At 36.9% G+C, this 20,872-nt stretch overlaps 2 protein-coding genes across 2 annotated transcripts; both read left to right on the top strand.

Annotated features, from left to right (window-relative positions):
* The first annotated feature begins 337 nt into the window (after window positions 1–337).
* Window positions 338–12,470, top strand: p2rx3 (purinergic receptor P2X 3). The gene is made up of 12 exons (XM_005810717.2): window positions 338–783; window positions 4,208–4,343; window positions 4,425–4,496; window positions 5,465–5,531; window positions 5,637–5,730; window positions 7,242–7,319; window positions 7,570–7,711; window positions 8,707–8,843; window positions 9,260–9,353; window positions 9,514–9,579; window positions 10,252–10,329; window positions 11,041–12,470. The coding sequence occupies exons 1-12, from the start codon at window positions 662–664 to the stop codon at window positions 11,158–11,160; spliced, it is 1,206 nt and encodes a 401-aa protein (XP_005810774.1). The 5' UTR covers window positions 338–661; the 3' UTR covers window positions 11,161–12,470.
* A 3,715-nt stretch (window positions 12,471–16,185) lies between these two features.
* On the top strand, window positions 16,186–20,583 carry LOC102233953 (interferon regulatory factor 2-binding protein 2-B-like). The gene is made up of 2 exons (XM_005810704.2): window positions 16,186–17,133; window positions 18,548–20,583. The coding sequence occupies exons 1-2, from the start codon at window positions 16,419–16,421 to the stop codon at window positions 19,210–19,212; spliced, it is 1,380 nt and encodes a 459-aa protein (XP_005810761.1). The 5' UTR covers window positions 16,186–16,418; the 3' UTR covers window positions 19,213–20,583.
* The last annotated feature ends 289 nt before the right edge of the window (window positions 20,584–20,872 follow it).

Genomic DNA, 20,872 nt, shown 5'->3' with positions numbered 1-20,872 from the left:
GCAGAACTTTCCTTTCCCTCTCAAATTAAACATCCTTTTGTCTTAATTATTGTTGCAGTCTATTCTGTTCAACTTAATTTGTTTGGTTAAAATCAAAACTGAAAGACCAAAGAATGAAAACAGAAAATTAAAAGAAGTGGCTCAAAGTAAGGTTTGTATCTAAAATTCGAGCCTCATGAGAGGAAAGGATGTGGATTAAAATTTTGCTGGATGGTTTTGACTGAAGGCTGAGTGTGTGCGACCACAGCGCAGTCTGCAGAGAGAGGAGGCGTCTTATTATTGGCCTTTTAGGAGAACTGTCAAGTTAGCTGCCAGAAGGAGGAAAGCCTGGCTGGATCACAGCTCGCATAAAAGACTAACACCGAATCAGACGGATCCTCATTTATTCTTTTATCATCGAGATGTTTGGCGTCTGCAGAAACGGGAAGAGAACAGAGGCAGAAGTCAGTGAGATGGAGGAAATTTAGATCAATTAACAGCTTAATTAAGATTCTTTTTTCTTTACAAAAGCTTTGTTTTATTTTATTTTTGTCTTTTTTTGCGTTCACTTTAATCTTAGAATTATCTTTGAGACTGTCCAATCCAAATCTGTACACCGTAAAAAAAATCACTTCGGTTATTTTTGAGGGTTTTTCATATTTTCCATCCACATACCGCCAAGATGTGGTCGTGTATGAAGAACTTCTTCACTTATGAAACGACAAAGTCGGTGGTTGTGAAAAGCTGGACTATCGGCATCATTAACCGGATTGTTCAACTTATCATCATTTCTTACTTTATTGGGTAAGTGTAAATCATTTCATTAATTACTGCAAAGCCTGAATAATTAAAAGATTTGTTGCTAAAACAGTTCATTTTAAAGAATTGTAAAACCGAATTCACTGAAATGTTAATGTTTCACTATAAGTCCATTTAAATGTCTGCAGACTTTAGCTTGTGTGATTTTAAGTGACTCTTCAACATAATTACTCATAAACAGATACTTCAACAGCTTTTTATTAAATGATGAGCAGCTACACTTAAGATTTTAAAGCTTAAAGCAGTGTCAGTTCCTCACTCTAAGATTTCTGTCAATACAAATGCATTAGCAGTGATTTAAGTGCTGCGCCTAACCGCTCACTTTTAATGCAGCTGAGCTTCAGAGAAACTTACATTAAAATAAATAGAATGTGCTTTTCAGAACTCTGTCTTCATTGTGTTTCAATGTCGCTAAGGGTTTTAAAAAGAAAGCAAATTTCATCAGTTCACGCTGCAAAAACACTCAGTCTTGCCAAGTACTTTTGGTTTAGTTTCTAGTGCAAATATCTTAAAACACTTGAAATAAGACAAAAATAACTAAAGAGTAACTTTTAAGAAAGATACATCAGCTTGTCTTTAAGTTAATAATTCCTTAATATTGACAGATTATTTCACTTATAACAAGACATTTGTCATAAGACAGTGGAACTAGTACTTTTTATCGACATTAAGGAATTATTTGGCTTAAAACAGCCTTATATATCTTTCTTAAACATAACTTGTAAGTTATTTTGTCTTATTTCAAGTGTAATAAAATATTTGCAGTAGAAGCTGGATCAAAAATACATGATATTTAATGGTTTTGCAGTGCACTGAGACCTGTTCAGATTTACAGACATCTCCTGAATTGATTTAATTTGTCATTTAGGAATGAACTGACTCAATTCTGCATCACTGTGGTGATATTCCAGTTCTCACTAATGATTAATGGACTAAGTGCTAAATGGAGACAATTTCTGTTTTCCTAGTGAAACTGACTTGTCCAGTGGAAAGTCATCATGTAAAATCAAATCCACAACGTTCAGATTGCAAGGAAACTTTTGTATTCACTGAGCTACAGTCACTCTGTGGCTTTATGATCTACATGCCAGCAGCTAAAATCTGTGAATACTTGGGAACTTCTCTAGAAACACATATAACTGCCTATTCTAACAGTTTAAACACCAAGTATATCTTAATATGTATTAATTCTCTATAGTGGGAACCATCTTGGCACGACAGCAAGTTTCTACAGTGTTCTTTATTTCCACTTTTGGGGTTACAGCCAATCAATGCTAAGGAAAACGAATGGGGCAACTGGATTGGCTGCTATGCAAATTAAAGCTAATACTGTGTCAAATGGCATTGACTATTTCAGGTTTCTCTGTAGCATTTTGTTTAGCATATTTAGGTGTGTTAGATAATTTAACATTGAAGCTGACAGAAATCACATCTGGGGTACCCCAGGGTTCAGTGCTGGGGTCCTTCCTATTTAATATGCTCCCACTAACTCAGATACGGCTTCATCTGAAATCCATGTTTTCTTTTGCTCATTAATATTAAGCACCAGTGTCAGAAAAGTTGATTCATGCTTATTTAATTATTTATGCTAGTTTTATGTATTTATTATCATTGACTTTGTTTGAGGTAATGTTTTGTTTTTGTTGTAGTGCAGTTTTGTCCCCTCTTCTAAAGCAAATTTCTCCCATATGAGACAAATAAATGATCTTAGAATAATTATTAAGATTGGTTACCATAGCGATGCAGATGATACACAGCTCTATGTTGTTGTAGCTGCGTTTCCATCACAATTGTGCTCAAAACTGTTTTGATATTCCACTAATGTTGAAAAAAAACCAAACTATTTTGCAGTTGTGGTGTTTCCATTATTTAAGGAATGCAATTGAAATCACATGTGAATAAGTTTTCTCATGCGATAAATCATTTAAGAATATGACGCACCATCATCCTCCTACCACTTCCAGTCGTCTTCTTTGTATTTTCCACCAATAGCCACATCTGGTTGTTGATTATGTGACTCTTGTGGTGAGAAAGTAGTTTCCATTGCAGTTTTGCTAAATACACTAATTTTGCTAACTCCAAAAAAAACACCTTATCCTAGCACAAAGACCTTTTCACTGAAAAATGTGAGCAAATGCAGACCTGAACAGTCAGAAATGCATAAAGACAATTACAAAGACGGTCTTTTATCACCTGACAAATATTTCTGGGATTGAAGGACAAATGTCCCAACAAGATTTAGAGAAACTCATCCACTGATTAAACGTTGACCTTAGAGACTAAACGTAATCAGTTTAAGTCATCATTGGTCCAATAGTTATCCACACAGCTATTATCAGTCTGCCGTGGCTGATTAGTCTTACAGGAAGAGCCTCATTTACCCATTAGCTGGATCTGATTCCAAGCAAGTACCGTAATTCCATCCTTACCCACAGAATGGGTTTTTCAACTCCTCTTTTTTCTATTATTGTCCTCATAAAAATAATCTCATTGTCACATTCTTGGTGCCAACAAAATGATTAGGTTTTTTTAATAAAAGGGAAAAAAATAACAGATTTCTTTTCTTTTCTTTTTTTTGCACCAGTGCAGAGTAATGGAGTGATTACTCTGATGTAATGCTGCTTAGCAACGATCTTCCAGCCTATGAAATAGAGATACAAAAATTTGGACCAATAGCCAATATTAATACCGATATTTACAGATGTCATAATGATATATATATTTCCTTTAACTTTTAACACTGTCAAAGAGCCACGCCGCCTTTATGCTTCAGTTAAACACCCCATAAACATAAACACGCTCTGCATCGGAAGACATAAAAAACACATTTTCAGTGTGCTTGCACTAAAAACGCAGGTAGGAGGGGGTGCTGAATGTTGTTTGCCCAGGGCACCAAAAAGACTAGGAGAGTCCCTGCATCTAACAGAGTGATTTTAAGAGTAGACTACCCAAAAATTATACTCAAGTAAAAGTAAAAAGTAGCAATCTAAGAAATTACTCCAGTAAGAGTAAAAAGTATTTGTTAAAAAGTCTACTGAGTAATTGATCAAATACTCAATCATTTAATATTTAAAACCCCTCCTGACCCCAGTAGGGACAAGGGTGTACAGAAAATGGATGGATGGATGGATGGATTAATATTTAAAAATGACATCAGACCAACCCAAATATAAAGCTAGGTGGAAATTTTGGTATTTTAAGGACAAAAATACTCATTCTGTCATTCTGTGGGTAGAAAATCCAAAAATCCAAAAATCCAAAAAATATAATTGTTACTACCGAACTCTGATGATTTTAAGGGTCAGTTTCTAACCTGCTAATGGGCTCCAAAAGCCACTTAGCCTGATATTTATTTAAATTAATTCTGATGTTAAGATCTTTGTCACATTTTCCCTGTTTGTATTTTCAGTTGGGTGTTTCTCTGGGAAAAGGCCTACCAGGTAAGAGACACAGCTATAGAGTCGTCAGTCATGACAAAGGTCAAAGGCTTCGGAAACTACAACAACAGAGTCATGGATGTCGCGGACTACGTCACTCCTACGCAGGTATTTATCAGTACATTTAAGTAATAAGTAGAAAGATTCATTAAAAGGCTGAGCTGCAAAATCCATGTGCTTTTTCTACAGGGAGGTTCGGTCTTTTGCATCATCACCAAAATGATTACAACAGAGAACCAAGTGCAAGGATACTGTCCTGAGGTCAGCTGGCTGTGAATTCACTTCTGAATTAACTTTTATGTTAATGACAAGATCTAATGTCCAAATATGGAAATTCATAATCTGAGCAAAACTCAAGCTATACATAAGATTTATTAAAACAAGACAACATATTTAGGCATTTGGAAAGAGGGGAACAGCTTATAAACATCTGGCAAATCATCAGTTCCAAGGCCAAGAAGAAAATACTTAAAGTTGAAGTTTGTAATATTTTTTAAAAATATGTGTTTTACATATTTGTTGAAATTATCACCATGTTGAGAGAGATCTTTGAAAAGATCTATCTCCTTCACTTCCTCCCTGAGTTACTATCTCAAGAAATGCCTCACTCCGGACCAAAAATAACTAGCGCTGTCAATCATCCTCATAAATGTGCTGCTCAATGTCCTATTGGCAGAGAAACAACTTACAGTTTATCCGCCGTCATTGGTGGCCGTGCTAACTAGACTGAGCATTAGTGAAAGCGTCTGCTAGCTGCAGGATGATTGACAGCGCTAAGACCCGCCTCCTGTCTCTGATTGGCTGTTTCTAGTTAGCACTGGGAGAACTGGGAGAGTATAAAATTGTGAAGTAGAAAGAAAATTTTACATGATTCAAAACATTTTTGCAGGTAAAAAACTGAAAAGTGTGGTGTGCAAAAGTATTCAGCCTGCCTTTTATCTGAGTGCAACAATTGCCTTCAGAAGTTGCCAGCTGATGATTAAATAGAGTAAATCTGTGCTAAATCTAGTGTTGGTACCAATACAGTGGTTCTGTTAAAATTGTACTGGGTTAGCAGTTCTTTCGGAACATAATCATTTAATCTTATCTATTAATAGTGTAAAATACTTATTCTAACATTATTTAATCAATCAATCAACTTTATTTGATTAATACATTTAAGCAACAAAACTTTACATCATAAAAACACAAAAATAATTGTGTTTTTTAAATCTTTCCATGTAATTCAGACTGAGAAATTCAACTGTACCAAAGACAGTGACTGCACAAAATATCGTCACAGAGCAGGAGGATATGGTAACATGTTCAATTGAAAACAAATTTATGATATGAAATTTAAAATATAATTACGATAGCATTTGTTTTGGAGTTCCTTGAACATTTCTTTGTACTCCTGCTTAGGAATCTTCACAGGGAACTGCGTCCCTTTCAAGAGCAACGTCTCAATGTGTGAGATTAAAGGGTGGTGTCCTGCCGAGATCGACACCATCAAGACGTGAGACGATACTTTGCATGTCATATATTTACATATACACAGTGATTTATTAATGTGTGTAAGCAAGTTGAGGAACCACTTTGTTGTTGAGCAGCTAAACATCCAGATATCATCAACTATGCAGATGATACGCAGCTCTACATTACAATGTGAGTGACTCACAACCAAAAGAAGTTATTATCTAGAGGAACAATTTAGAGTCAACACAAAGCTTAAACTATTACAGCTGGAAATTCAAGGTCAGGCCTGAAATCTGAGTGTAGTGATGAACTCTGACCAAAAACTTCAAAGATACTGACCTCTTCTATCACCTGAAGAACATTTATGTGATTTAAATACTATAGTCCCAGTGAAATCTAAAGAAACGCATAAATGGATTTATCTTTAGTTACATTGATTACTGCAACCCTAAATGTGTTTGAATTAACCATAAATTCGCGCAAATTGAAATTATGAAAATAAATTTGCTGAGTGGAAACACGGCAAGTTTGAAAAAAAGTCACATTCTTTGATGAAAAGCTTCTGCGCTGTGATGGTTTTTCAGTCATATAGTAGCAGATGCTTTTCACAAAACTGCAACAGAAAGACTTATTTTTGCATCACACGAGTCAAATGATCACCTGATGTTGCTACTGGAGAAAACGACAAAGAAGAAAATGAGAGGAAGTGGTTTTTGTTTTTTCTGTCTTTATGAGAGCTCTCACAGCATCGCAGTTCATAAAAAGTTACGTGTCATTCCAACATATTGAATTCATCGCTCTTCTGTAAAATTGCAGACTATCGTTTCCTCAAAACGCCGCATACGTAGCCGCTCCAAAATACAAAGGGTTTGTCGCTTCTAAAACTAAGACGCCAACATCTCCTCTGATTGGCTGACAGATGATGTTAGCGCTAAATTATGAATATATCTCATCGTAACTGTTCACCTCTGTCACTGCCATGATTTTTAATGACTTATTCATGTGTGATTTTAATTTTATTTCTTATTTAATGGAAACACAATAATTGCGAAATTGTGTTTTTTCAACATTAACAGAAAAGTTGCACACATTTGTAATGGAAACGCAGCTGTTGTCAACACTTCCCTGGCACATCGAATTTGATCAAACATTTTTTGTTTTGCTCAAGCAGAATCAAAGTTTTAGATTCTAGCTGGGCTGAAAAAATTACGTGCAGTTTTAACAACTTAGATGCATTTCAGATTTTAAGGTGATCAAAATAAATATATACTTTTTCAAAACAAGCCTGTTCAATTTAACTCCTGGAACTGACGGCAAACTTTTGTAAAGAACCAAATAGTGAAGTTATAATGTATTAAGAGTTCTATCATAAGTGCAAAATTAGAAGAAATGTTTTGTTTTACATATTTCAATATCATTTATACACTTCATTTATTTGCAAGCTTTGCATCAGACATTTTGATGTTGTGACATTCTGTTTGTTAATATTTTTTTTTTCTGAAACTCAATTTCTGAGGCTTTAGAAAAGTTATAATGTGTTTGTTTTCCCAGAGAACCCATGAACGATGTGGAGAACTTCACAATCTTCATAAAGAACAGCATTCGTTTCCCAACTTTTAACTACACCAAGTACAACACTTTTTATACTACTTTCTGTCTGTATCTGATATTAACTCACATTCTAGGTGATCAAATTATAACTGGAGAAAGCAGACCACTAATACTTATGAATTAATGTTAGTTGTGACTGAATATAACTGACCAGTACTAGTCCCAGGCTAGCTCAAGTTTTTCCTTTTGGATTTATTTCACCCAGAATATAGATAACATCAGTCAAATGTAGTGGTGACGATTTAACATAAATTCTGTCTTTCTGCAGAGGGAACTTCCTTCCATCAATAACTAAAGATTACATCAAAAAGTGCAACTTTAACAAAGAAAATGACATCTACTGCCCTATCTTCAAAGTGGGGGACATTCTTAAAGACGCAGAGCAGAACTTCACTCAGCTGGCAAACACGGTAAAAACAGCAATTGCATTTTTAAAGGGGTTCAATTAAACTTGTGATATTTACCGCACATCTTGTGATATTAAAATATGACCTACTAAGCTTCCTTGAACAGGTTAGGTTAGGTTTATGGGTCATACAAAACATGTTCCTTGTATTTTTTGCTCAAAATCATTCTTAGATAATGAGATTTTAGTTCTTTCAAATTGAGCTGTTTTAGGGCGTCTTGTCACTTTAAATCCAAGTAAGCTGCTGCTGGCCATCCCCCCCTCCCCCCAATTCAACTTTAAAATGACTGCAAACAGATGCACAATTATACAACCACACATCTTTGAAAAGCAGAAGTATAGCCTTCTGCACACACAACAAGAATGTAACAAGTGGTTTCTGAGTGAAAAATAAAAAACTTGTGTTTTCCATCAGCCATTGTACAGCGCATACAGAAGTAAGAGCACCTCACTAAACATGATGGAGCTCTGCTTGAGTTGCTAGGTGACAGCATGGGCTTTGCTGGGGTTGCTAGGTAACAATGCAGCGCCCATTGATTGTGGCGTTAATTCCAGAGGTTTTTGAAATGGCTAATTTTCCAAACACCAAAAAACTTTAACTCATTGCCAAAAAAACAGCTGGGTAGGTTTTTTTTAAAGTTCTTGAGATGTTTTAGGAAGCAGTAGAAACCCAAATACAAAATGTGCAAATGCATTTGTCCCCTTTAAGGATAAAAAGAAGTCACATTCCTAAAATCCATTAACAGTATATGTAAACTCAACCATATGTTTAAAAACTCACAAAAAGTCATGGTTGCTAGGCGATGGGCTGGGCTCGGCTGTACCGTTGCTAGGTAACGGCACAGTGCCCACTGATTCCGACCTAACAACCTGGAAGGTTTTTGAAATGGCTCATTTTCCAGATACTAAAAAACATTAACCTTTTGCCAAAAAATATCTGGATGATTTTTAAAGCACTTTGATTGTTTTCTGTTTATCCTTATATTCCTCCTCTGTTAGGGTGGAGTGATTGGAATAATGATCAGCTGGATGTGTGATCTGGATAAATCAGACGATGAATGTAAACCGTCGTATTCGTTCACCCGACTCGATGCCATGTCGCAGCAGAGCAACGTTTCTCCTGGGTACAATTTCAGGTGACTTAAGTTTCTTTCATAATTACCAACCAGAAAACTTAGTTGTATATTTTAGAACACTAGGCTAGCATCATACTTTTGTGCAAAATTTTTTATTTCTGAACCCAGAATTTACTTGGTACAGTGTAGATAACACATAATACTCATCCTATAATGTAAGTTAAATTAGACCTAATCATTTTCCATTTAATGCAAAAAGTTACTATGAGTATTAAATTAAAATTTCATTTTTTTGTGGCCCGTAACTCCAAATTACTCGCGAAAAAAGTTTGCCTGTTTGTAGATTTTTTTTTCAAAGCAAAACTAAAATATTCAACTTTAGACACATATTATTTTAATGTTATTTGTTATTATCTAGGTTAAATATAAGAGGTAAATATATTGAAATATTTGTATGTTTGTATTTGTTTGTACAGGTTTGCAAAATACTATAAGATGGAAAATGGGACAGACTACCGCACTCTGGTCAAAGCTTTTGCCATTCGATTTGATGTTATTGTCAATGGCAACGTGAGTATATATTTTAATATTTAAAAACAATTTATTTCAAATTAACTCACGAACATTTCAGTTACATTAGAGATTTAAATTCTCCTGTTTGTATAGTTTATGTCTGTTTAAAACAAGTGAGTGGGAAACTGTGAATGTTGTCAAAAATCTTTGTTTTTAGGCGGGAAAGTTTAACATGATCCCAACAATCATAAACATGGTGGCAGCGTTCACATCCGTGGGAGTGGTGAGCTAAACTCTTATAATTTACACTAATATTATACAAGAATTTTTATATCTTACATCATTTTCTAGGTTTACCAGAATTTAAAAATTTACTTTTTTTGTAGCCTCAAAAATCTTGTTTAATTAGGGTCTTACTAGAAATGCATCAATCCAGTATTACAAAGGCAGATCTAGTTTATCTAATTCTACACTTCATTGTTATTTTACATTATATTTAGAATTCCTATTTGCGCTTTCTGAACCATTTGAAAGAAAATTTGTTTTGTACATTTTACTATGTTTTTAGTCAGTTTCAGTTTCTTAATAATTTATTTTTATTTATTTTTACTGGCTGTTTTACTCCTATTTCACTGGCTGAACAAATTAAAGTTGTTTTTACATGCTTGACCAAGCTTGTGAAGCTATTGGTGTATTTAAATGTGTTGTACTGATTGGGAGTTATCAAATAGATCTTTAATTCAGTACATTAATGCCTTTGTTTAAAAAGGAAAACATTTTAAGTCAATTCAGTGCTCTTTTTCTGTCAGATCGGCCGACACTAAGCCTCAGATGTCGATATCAGTGTCAAAAGTGAAAAAATTGGATCAGTGCATCCTTATTTCTTACAGTTTCTTCTTCTATTATAGATATTGATATTCTTCTTATTATTATTTTTTGTATCGTTGTTTTCTAGGGCACAGTGCTTTGTGATATAATACTGCTAAACTTCCTGAAAGGTGCAGAGCAGTACAAGGCTAAGAAGTTCGAAGAGGTAAAGTAAAACTCCTTAAAGTTGCCGGAAGTAGCTTTAAGGACATCCTTTTTATTTTAACCTTATTACATATTTGTTAAAACTGTTACCATGTAAGAGTTATGAGCTGGATAATCTGTGAAAAGATCGATCTTCTTCACCTCCCATTTGAGCTACCATGAACCAGAATCAGCCAATCAGAGCCAGGAGGAGGGTCTAAGCACTTTGTATGGCCTTGCTGCTAAAAATGTGCGATATAAGTAAAATTACCTTTACCTTTTACCTTTACCTTAGGCTAATGGCAGAGAAACAACTTAAAACCGTTAATCCACCGTTATCAGTGGTCATGCTAACTAGCTTTAGCATTCACAACAGGCTATGCTAAGTGCGGCATAGCAGAGAGAAAGAGTGGAAGGCGATTGGCAGAGCTAAGCCCCGCCTCCTGGCTCTGTCAATTTCTAGTTGCTACTAGACACAACCAATCAATCAGGAGATCGATTTTTTTTCTCATACTAAAGTAACACAGCATTGTGACAGTCTCAAATATGTAAAAAAAAAAAAAAAGGGATTTTTAAAAAATAAAAGCTTAACATCATGAATGAATGTAGACTGAATGTATTTGGGAAAAAAAAGTTTTCTCCTTGTTGACCTGATTAACATCCGTTGTTTTTAAATGTGCTGTAGAAATAAATTTGAGTTAGGTTGAGTTTTTCCCTCTGTCTTTTACTCTAGGTTTCGGACAGTCCGTTGGACTTCCAGAGCAACGGACTGTATCGCTCCCAGCTGTCGCTCAGACAAACGCACTTCAAGTCCAGTGACTCTGGGGCATTTTCTATTGAACATTACAGCTAAAGAAACAGAACATATCAATGTAATTTCAGTCACATAGCCTCTTTCTAGGCTGAGAACATCAAAACTACAAAAATGTATCAAGTGAATGTAGCATAAAAGCATGGCTGTCTTTGCATGAGGATTGTTGAACCAGTTGTCTAACAGATGATTTTGGTAGCGCATAGAAATGATAGCAATAAACAACTGGTTCACTGCTCTGTAATACTTTATTCTTTTATATGTGTACAGTTGCAACCAGACGATTGAATACACCACATAAAAAGATACACTTTTTTTCTCCTTACTCTCTGACACTAAATCAGACTAAACTTCTCCTGTTTAAGGTCAGTTAGAATCACCAAAACTATTCTTATTTTGATAAATGACAAGCTTTGTTTTGAGTACAATTTAAAAAAGCAAGTTTTTGATTTAAAAGTTGTTCCTCTAGATAACTGCGATGTAGAGCTACTAAAGTAGTGTCACTCTATGTACACTTCTGGTTTCAACTGTATGTGTCTACTAAGTACAAGAGCATGAAGATAGACTGTAAATTTGTTTTATGATGATACCCCGAATACTCCCCCATCAGTCCCTCTTAATAAGATTGTGACAAAATCAAGAAATAAAAACTTTTAAAGACAGTTTTCATTCACTCCAGCAAAAAAATAAAAAAAACATCATCTTCTTACAATGGAATGGAGTAGTTCTGTCAACATATAATGTGGTTTATTTATGGAGGTGAATAAAGAGCTGGCACTGATTGTGGATTTTTCTTGTTTTTTAACAGGTCGAGCATGAGTGGAAACATATTAAAAAATACTATGTGGACAAGCAGAAATGAATAAATATTTATTTCCCAAGAAGTTTGTCAAACATTGTCAAGTGGTAAATTTATTTATTTATAGTTTCAAGTATCCTTCCACAACATTTGTTCTTGTCATTGATCCACAATTAATTTGGTGGAATACTTAGAGCTTTTGTTCATTTAAAAAACTGTTATCTTCTGTCTTTTTCCTCTAAATTTAAGAACTGCCATTATGTCCAAACACCGCCGTCTCCAAAATGAAAGTGCTTTTGCAGTCTTCAATGTGTGTGTGTATATTTTCTTTTATAATGCTCCTTTTTCATTTTCTTCAGTGAATTTCAGTCTATTTTGCTACAGGTCGTGTTTTATTGTGATTACTTTTCAAACAATATAAATAATTATATAAATCTCACCACTTGTTAAAGTAACTGTGGTCAGTAAAGTACCCAAAAAATATACTAAATTTAGAGTAGCACTACTTCAACATATTTTTACTCAAATAAAAGTAAAATGTAGCCGTCTAAGAAATGAGTGAGAAGGTATTTTGTAAAAAGTCTACTCATGACTGAATAACTGATCAAATTATCAATCATTTAACATTTAAAAATTACATCATCAGACAGACCAGAATATAAAGTCATGTGGAAATTTTTCGGTATTTTAAGGAAGAAAATGACAATAATTTGCATAACTAAGAAAAACATCAAAATTGGGCAAAATAAAAATGTTTCCAAATTATTTTCTGTCAAATAAAAAAACGAATGATTATGAAACTTTAACAAAAACTGCAGGTGTATTTCTGTGTCTAGTGAATTATTGGTTAAAACATGTTTATTTTTAATTCAGCGGGTTCTTTTATCACAGACAAAGATTTGATAAATAATGAAAATAAAAAGAATAATGTGTTTATATCCCAGAAGTATGAATGCCCTTCTATTACCCCACTTTCTCAACTTGTGCCTCTTCTGTTGCCGTGTTGATGATGATGATGATGATGATACGTCTTTCTGGTGCTCAGACTGAATGAAGGTTATTTTGTTTTCTTCCTCAGCAACAGGATCCCTCTGAGAGAAGCCAAGTCTCTCTTTCACATGGTGTCAGATCTCAGCCATTTTGGATGCGAATGGGAACAGCAGAGTTGGTTTTCGCTCCTTCCTTCAAAAGCACAGGCACAAAGGGAGCGACACAGGAAAAACAGACTGAGCATTTAGGTGATGAGGATCCGCCTGAAACCAGAACTCTGCCTGGTATTCACCAATTTAAAGTCAACTCAAGTTGATTTGTGTAGCACATTTCAGCAACAACAGAAGTGGGCAGTAGTATATTTACTTGAATAACCTCTTAGAGTATTTTTACTATGCTGTATATTTTACTTTTACTTGAGTTATTTTATTATAAAGTGTCTCTTACTTGAGTAAAACTGATTCTCTACCTACTGTGAATAACTTCACCGAATAAAGAACAAACATGTTTTAACCAAAAATTCACCTGTAGTTGTTGTCAACTACATATACTTTATATTGAAAGAAATTGATTTCTACTTTTTTTTTCCTTTTGCTTGTTTTTGATCATTTGTAATTATGTTATTTATATAAATTATTTTCATTTTGGTTCATAAAATACCCCAAATTTCCACATATTTTACACTTTGGTCCATTTGATCAGTTAGTCAGTACTTCAGTAGATTGTTTACCACATACCTTTTTATTCTTACTGGAGTAATTTTCTAGGCCTCCTACACTGTAAAACTGTACACTGTAAAAAAAAAAAAAAGAGGTCTATATTTACAGTAGAACTCAGGCAACAACTGCCGGTATTTTTTTACTTTTACTTGAGTAAAAATATTTTGAAGTAGTGCTACTCTTACTTTATCCACGTCTGGCTTTACATCATGAAAACATAAAAATAACATGAACAATCACCATTTGTAAAGTCAGTAGTAGACATTACATTTTATCATGTGCCGTCAAAATGTTGGTCAATGTTTAATTTATTATAATTTAGAAGCAAATCTAATCTGGCAGGTTTTTAGCCTCGATTTAAAGGAGCTGCAGAGTCTCGGCTGTTTTTGGAATTTTCTGGAAGTTTGTTCCAGATTTGTGGTGCCAGTCGATTTATTGGTGCAGATTTTCTTAATTTTGTGAGATCGGTGATCAACCGATAGCCAATCTTATCCCCTGATCTTATCTAACTCAGCAAAGGTCTGAAAATCAACCGCTGTCCTCTTCTGCTTTCCCTTAAAGGAGGTTTGGCTGACAGACCAGCCCACCAGGTCATGTCTGAGCGTTTGCAGTTAACAATAGTCACCTCACTGTTGCCAACTCAGAGACTTTCTTAGTGAATGCCTTTTTATTTAGCTTCTGTAGCTAAAAAAAACCAACAAAAACTTCTTGTTGATCGTTATCAAATAATGCAGTCGAGTTCAGTTTATTATTCAAGTTGGTTAAAAAGTTTTCCATCTAAGGAAACTCAGCTGAAACAATGGGTGCTCAATTATAATTATTTTTTTCAAATGTATCTTATTCAGAAGCGTTGTTGCTTCTGGACAAACGTCACACACAGAGACTATCTCAAACATCTCTGTAATGTGTTTGAACCTTTCTGCTGCTCAGAAACACGCAGACTCATCATCATGGCTGCAGATGTGGCACATCTGGCCGACTGGAGTGAGTCATACTTGGCGATCTACACCTTCCTCTCTTTTCCGCTCTCTGCCGCCAAAACAGCAGAGTAGTTGGCAAGCATTAAACCAGAGAAGTTGAGTTATGAAGCTCAACTTGAGAGAGGTCTTAGAGAGTGTGTAAACAAAAAGTGAACTTGTAAAAAGTCCCTCTGTCTAGCCTGAGTGGATTTTTCTGGCACAATAAAGTTATGTGCAACTCCACAGTCACTCCCCCTTGGCAGCTGGCCGACATTTTCCTGCAGGCCTGCAATGAGAACTGGGACAAGGAAGGGAGGTTAATGTAAAGTAAGGTGAGAAAAAATAAAGTCTTCTTTTCCTCCTGTGACATCACCGCCAAGCAAAAGTGGGTAAAATAGCACGACATCAACATGGTTTTACTCAAGGAAAAGTAAAAAGTACAGCATAGTAAAAATACTAAGAAATATAAATTTAAATATATGTTCATAAAACTTCAACAGGGTCCAAATTGGAGTCATAAATTTGAACAAAATTTGAATTAGTAAAACTATTTTTGTCCCCATTTAAATATCCATGGACCATGCCTTCATTGTTGTTGAGGAAAAGAATTACTCTTATTTAGTTGGGACATATCCATATTGCTTCCACATAGTTAAAATTTTGATTTGAATACATTTCTGTCACATTTTCAAGCTGCTTAAAATTACTACTGTAGGTATTTACCAATACCTACAGTAGTATCTAAGGATACTAAGGTATCTAAGGATACCTACAGTATCTTCTATTAAAATATGCTTAATTTATTATGGTAAACATTGTAGAGTAAAATATAATTAATATCTAACTTGATAATTAATTTGATATCTAATCAATTTCCCCTTGGGGATCAATACAGTATGGTCTATTGTATAATAAATAAATTGGATGAACACAAACTTCAACAATCAATATGTATTAAAGTTTTCTACAAGACATTGAAGACTGAATAGTTAACCTAGTGGTTATTTTGAAGGGCTATGCAATATTTATTTATTTAAACCCTCTGTCGGTTGCCATTTCGCGTGGGGGAGGGGATGCTGAATGTTCTCCTTAACAATGGGTGTATTCCTTAACAGTTCACCGGTAGATTAATCGGGAGTGAGTACTAAAGAGGCGGAGTGAGAGGAGATTTCCTCCGAAATGGACGACAAAGCCCGAGATTATTTCTCAACTTCATCTGTTTTTATCAGCTCATTAGTCTCTATCAACAAAATGTGCAACACTGAGATATAAACTATGAGTGTTTACACACTCAGCCTGGAACGCACCATATTATGTCGATCCTTTGACGTTATCCCTTACTTTCTACACCAAAGTAACACATCGATGTTATGGTCAAAGTGAATGGGTTCGCAGCTCCCACTGATGGATCTGAAAGGGGGCTTCCGTGGCATGCCGCAGTGGCTGGACAGATGGAAAAGAGTTTCCTCCTTCCTCGATTTGCTCGCCGAAGAATAAAATGAGGCGTACCAATTGATGACAACACTGCGCATGCGCCTGACATGTCGTCGAAGAAACGAGTAAACAGAAGAAGAAAAGAAGGTGTTAGCGGAGGATCGTGCTGACGTCACGTTTCTACTTCGGAGCTGGAGCGGAGTAGTAAGCGTGGAGCCGCGCTTTGGAGGCGCAGCAGACACCGCAACAATGGCCCCGAAGGTATACGGAAGGGAGTATTTCATTGCTGCTCTTTGATGACTCTGAATCTCACAGCTGCTTAGTTGTGTCTCCCAGCGGCGAGAAGCAAACAGACGGACATTTTGGATAGTTCTGCGTTGTCTCCGGGGCTTTTACAACATGTCTTCCGCGGCGGTCGCTGCTTCCAGGAGACAGTCCTGCTATTTGTGCGATTTACCCCGCATGCCTTGGGCCATCATCTGGGATTTTACCGAGGCAGTGTGCCGGGGATGTGTCAATTACGAGGGCGCCGACCGAATCGAGTTTGTTATAGAGGCTACAAGACAGCTGAAACGGGTGCATGGCTTCCCGGAGGGCCGCTCTGCCGGCCCGGGGAAGTCCCACCACGCCTCTGACCCGGGCTCCCGTCCGCCGCAAACTCTAGACCGATACCCGGTGTCTGAGAGGCCACCCCGCTTAGGTGTGGAGTACCCGGCGGGCAGGCAGACGAACGGCTTCCCCATCCCGAACGGATATCCAAAACCCGACGATCCACCGGAGCTCCCCAACTCCCGCAGGACTAGCTCAGTTCCTCCCATTCTGGTGCCTTTGGTTAACGGCGGCATTTCCGCTGTTCACCCGCTTAACGGCCGTCCGGGTCAGATGAGTCTGGTCGTTTCGGGTCCCGTAGATCACGGGAAGCGCCACGAGGAGCTAAAGGACAAACAGAGGCCGGACAGCATGTCGGACATGTCAGAAAGCCACAAGGAGTGGGGAGGCAAAGGCAAAACGGTGAGGGACCTGATGGCGCTGCAGGACGGACGGTTTACCAAGGACCACGCCGCCATGCAGCGGATCATGGCGTACGAGGCTGGCGCCACTTCTTCAAAAACAGGTAGCAGTTGCTTTTATGCTCGAGGAGTTTGGAATAAAACGTATTTACAGGCATTTTTAATTCTTTTTTGTACAGTTTTAGCGTAATTAGCGCACCGAATATGTTCTTAAAGCAAACGTCCTTGTTTTGAGTCTGTATACTCTGGTTAACGATTAATCGATAACTTAATAATTGACGATTATTTCAGTTATCGATTGATTACGAATATTTTTTTTCAGCCTTTCCACGCTGGCATGTGTTTGTCAACAAAGTGAGCTTAAACAAAATAAAAGTCATAGCTTCATGTTGCAACTATGCAACATGAAACACAACAATCAAACATTTTTACATAGTATACTTACAAATTTCTTTTAATCTTGCCTTTTTTTTTATTTTAAGGAATTTAAAATCTTTCAGTTCATCTACGCTGAAACTGTCGAGGCTATTTTAATAGTCGTCATTCTCAAAAAAAAAAAAATGCATATAAAAATGTTAGATCTGTGGTCTGGATTAAAATTCAAGAATAAACGGGATGCAGCCCCATAAAACCAACAGCTTTATCCTGCTATACAAAATGCAATTTTGTAACAAGCTGAGGTAACAAGCTGCTAATACTTGCCAGCTAGCTAACTAGCTAGCTGTGTCAGAAGCACAAAGCTGCTGCCAAGAGCCACAAAAAAGTCCCACCTTTTGTCCTCTGAAAAATAAATTATATCAATTTTGACAATTATCACGGTCATAAAAGATCTTACAAAGTCTTAAATTTGAGTTGGTGTAACTGCATGAAATCTGTTACCTGTGTTGTGATTATTAAAGGCGACCTATTATTCAAAATTCACATTATGCTGGTTTTTATGCTTCCATTTGGGTCTCAACTGCTTCTAAAAACAGCACAAGCTCTTAGTAAAAGCACCCAGCTGTTCTTTGGCAATAAGTTAATGTTTTTTGGTGTCTGGAAAATGAGCCGTTTCAAAAATCTCCAGATTGGTAACTCATATTTGGGGCACTACGCTATCGCCTAGCAACTCAAGCGGAGCTCCATCAGGTTTGGTAAGTTGGTTTTACTGCTGTATGTTGAAAAGGTCAAGTGTTTTGTTGTTCACTTACCACCCAGAAACCATTTGCTGTGTTCCTGTTGGTTGTGCAGGAGGCTCAACTTCTGCCATTTACAGACTTTTTCACTTGTGAGTGTAGAGTTGAGTTGGGGGCGTGGCCAGCAGCAGCTTATTTGGATTTAAAGTGACAGTAGGCCATAAAACAGCTCATCCTGAAAGAAGCTCAAACCAGGCAGAACTGAGTAGACTAAAATCTCATTCTAATGATCTTATGCAAAAACAAATATGATGAATATGTTTTGTATATTGCATAGAGCTATCCTGGCTTGTCCAAGGAAGCACAATCGATCACCTTTAATCATTTGAATCTTCTTTTCTAGACCGAGGGAAGCAAACTCGGCCTGCAAAAAGAAAAGCCTCCCCAGAGCCAGAGGGTGAGGGCAGCGCCGCCAAGATGAACAGCAGCGAGGGTCAACCATGGCCCTCATCTTCTCTGACAAGCTTTTCAGCTGCTGCATCACCCCACTCTACTGAAGCTGCCACTGCACAGAGTGTCCGGTCACCGATGGCGGCGCTCATCCACGCCACCGACAACGCAGGAAGCTCCGGCTCGCTCAAAGACGCCGCGGCGGCTGCCCGGCTGAACAGCAGCAGCCCCGCGTCGCCTTCCTCCTCTTCCCAGAGGAGACCACCTCAAAGGGAAGGGTCTGCTCCCCCTGGATCCAGCGGCATGGACCCCCCGCCGCTGCAGAGCCTCTCAGACTCCTCTGCGGCGCCCGGTGGCGCGCCGCTGTGCTGCACTCTGTGCCACGAGCGGCTGGAGGACACGCACTTCGTCCAGTGCCCATCTGTTCCCGCTCATAAGTTCTGCTTCCCCTGTTCGTGCGACAGCATTAGGCAGCAGGGTGCCACTGGGGAGGTGTACTGTCCGAGCGGGGAGCGGTGCCCGCTGATTGGCTCCAACGTGCCCTGGGCCTTCATGCAGGGCGAGATCACCACCATCTTGGCTGCAGATATAAGGGTGAAAAAAGAGAGAGATCCTTGAACTTACCCGACGTCCAGCTCAGTCAGCCGGCAAGTTGACCCATTTGTCAACATCCGACCCGAGGAACCTGTTTTAGTTTTTTTTAAAGGGCTGGGTGATAAATTGATTTTATGCTGCAATATGTAACCTTTATAAAATATATATTTTTTACGCGTGTATCATAACTGTTAATATGAGTCAGATAATCTGTGAAAAGATCAATTTACTCCACCTCCTCCTTGAGCTACTACTGCTGTCTGAAGAAATGCACCGCTACCAACCAAAAACAACCAATCAGAACCAGGAGCAGGGTCTTAGCGCTGTCAATCATTCTCATGTACGCCACTCAGTGTTCTAATAGTGGAGAAACAACTTACCATTACAATTTAGCATTCACAACAGGATCTGCTAGCAAAGAGTAATCATGTAATTGACTGTGCTAAGACCCGCCTCCTGGCTCTGATTGGTTGTTTCTAGCTAGCACTGGGACATGGCAGAGGAGCTCTTTTTTTTTTTTTCATAGGTTTACTGTCTCATACTAAACTGTCACATCATATTGAAAATTTTAACAATTGTTTCAACAGTGTAAAAAAAATTACTTTATAAAAGCTACATACTGCAGCTGTAATGTTTGGAAAATCTGAATTTTATTTTATTTTTTCACCAATCTGCTCCTTGGGTTTCCATAGTTAAGAATGATGTCAGCACTCCCAAGGCTGCCATCTTGTTTGACAAGCATGTTTTACAACTTTGGACTTTAAATTCAGCTTAACTCTACCACAAAATACTCGGGCTAGGGTAAGATTTATTATTTTAAATAACCAGAATAAAGTTGTAATATTACAAAAGTACGGTTGTAGTAATACGAGAATAAAGTCGAAATAGTACAAGAAGAAAACATTATTGTTTCCAGAATCAAGTCGTAATATTAGCAAAACTACTACACAAAATATGAGAGAAAATTAAAATGAAGAATTTTGACCATTTTATCAAGTTATTTGCTATTGGTTTTGCAAATAAGGAAATGCTTAATTTTTAAACACATCAGCATCAAATTATTATGAGTAGAATACTAAGTCATTTGTAATTTCTTTTTTAGAAACAAAAGTGAATAAAATGTGATTTTATTCTCAAAATAAATTGCTCAGCCCTAGTTTTTTTCAGTTTGTGTTTATTTTTATGCTTGAAAATTAATTGGTATGTACTTTTCATTCACTATCACGTCTGTTTGTGTTTTTATCAGAGCGGCTCTTCGTACGTAGAAAGTTACTAATTTGAGCACTTGACTAAAAAGCTAAATAAAAAGTCAATAAAATATGCTCCAAGCTGTAAATGTATGCACTTGTTTAATGGGGAATAAAAGCCAAATACAATTTCAAATCTTTAATACCACATCAAGTGTCTGAGTAAATTTGTTTAATGTATTTGAGAAGCCAGGAATTGCTTGAGTCGGCAGTGATGAAAGAAATTTTCTAGGGTTATAAATGATGATGATTTGTTAATAATCCAAGTTTACAGTGATCCCATGATTTAGTTTATATTCTCATTTCAGTTTGCAGGTTTTCCTCCTTTCTTCTCTTAGCATTGCTGACTAATACATTCAGCTTAAGAAACTGTAGGCTTGTCACATATTGAGTTTTGTGCCATTATTCCAATGAAAATGCCAGAACAGTTATGTCAT

The sequence above is a fragment of the Xiphophorus maculatus genome, chromosome 5 (assembly GCF_002775205.1).
Source record: "Xiphophorus maculatus strain JP 163 A chromosome 5, X_maculatus-5.0-male, whole genome shotgun sequence".
Lineage (NCBI taxonomy): Eukaryota > Metazoa > Chordata > Actinopteri > Cyprinodontiformes > Poeciliidae > Xiphophorus > Xiphophorus maculatus.
Note: the sequence above shows the minus strand (reverse complement) of the source record. Positions and strands in the feature narration are given on the sequence as shown.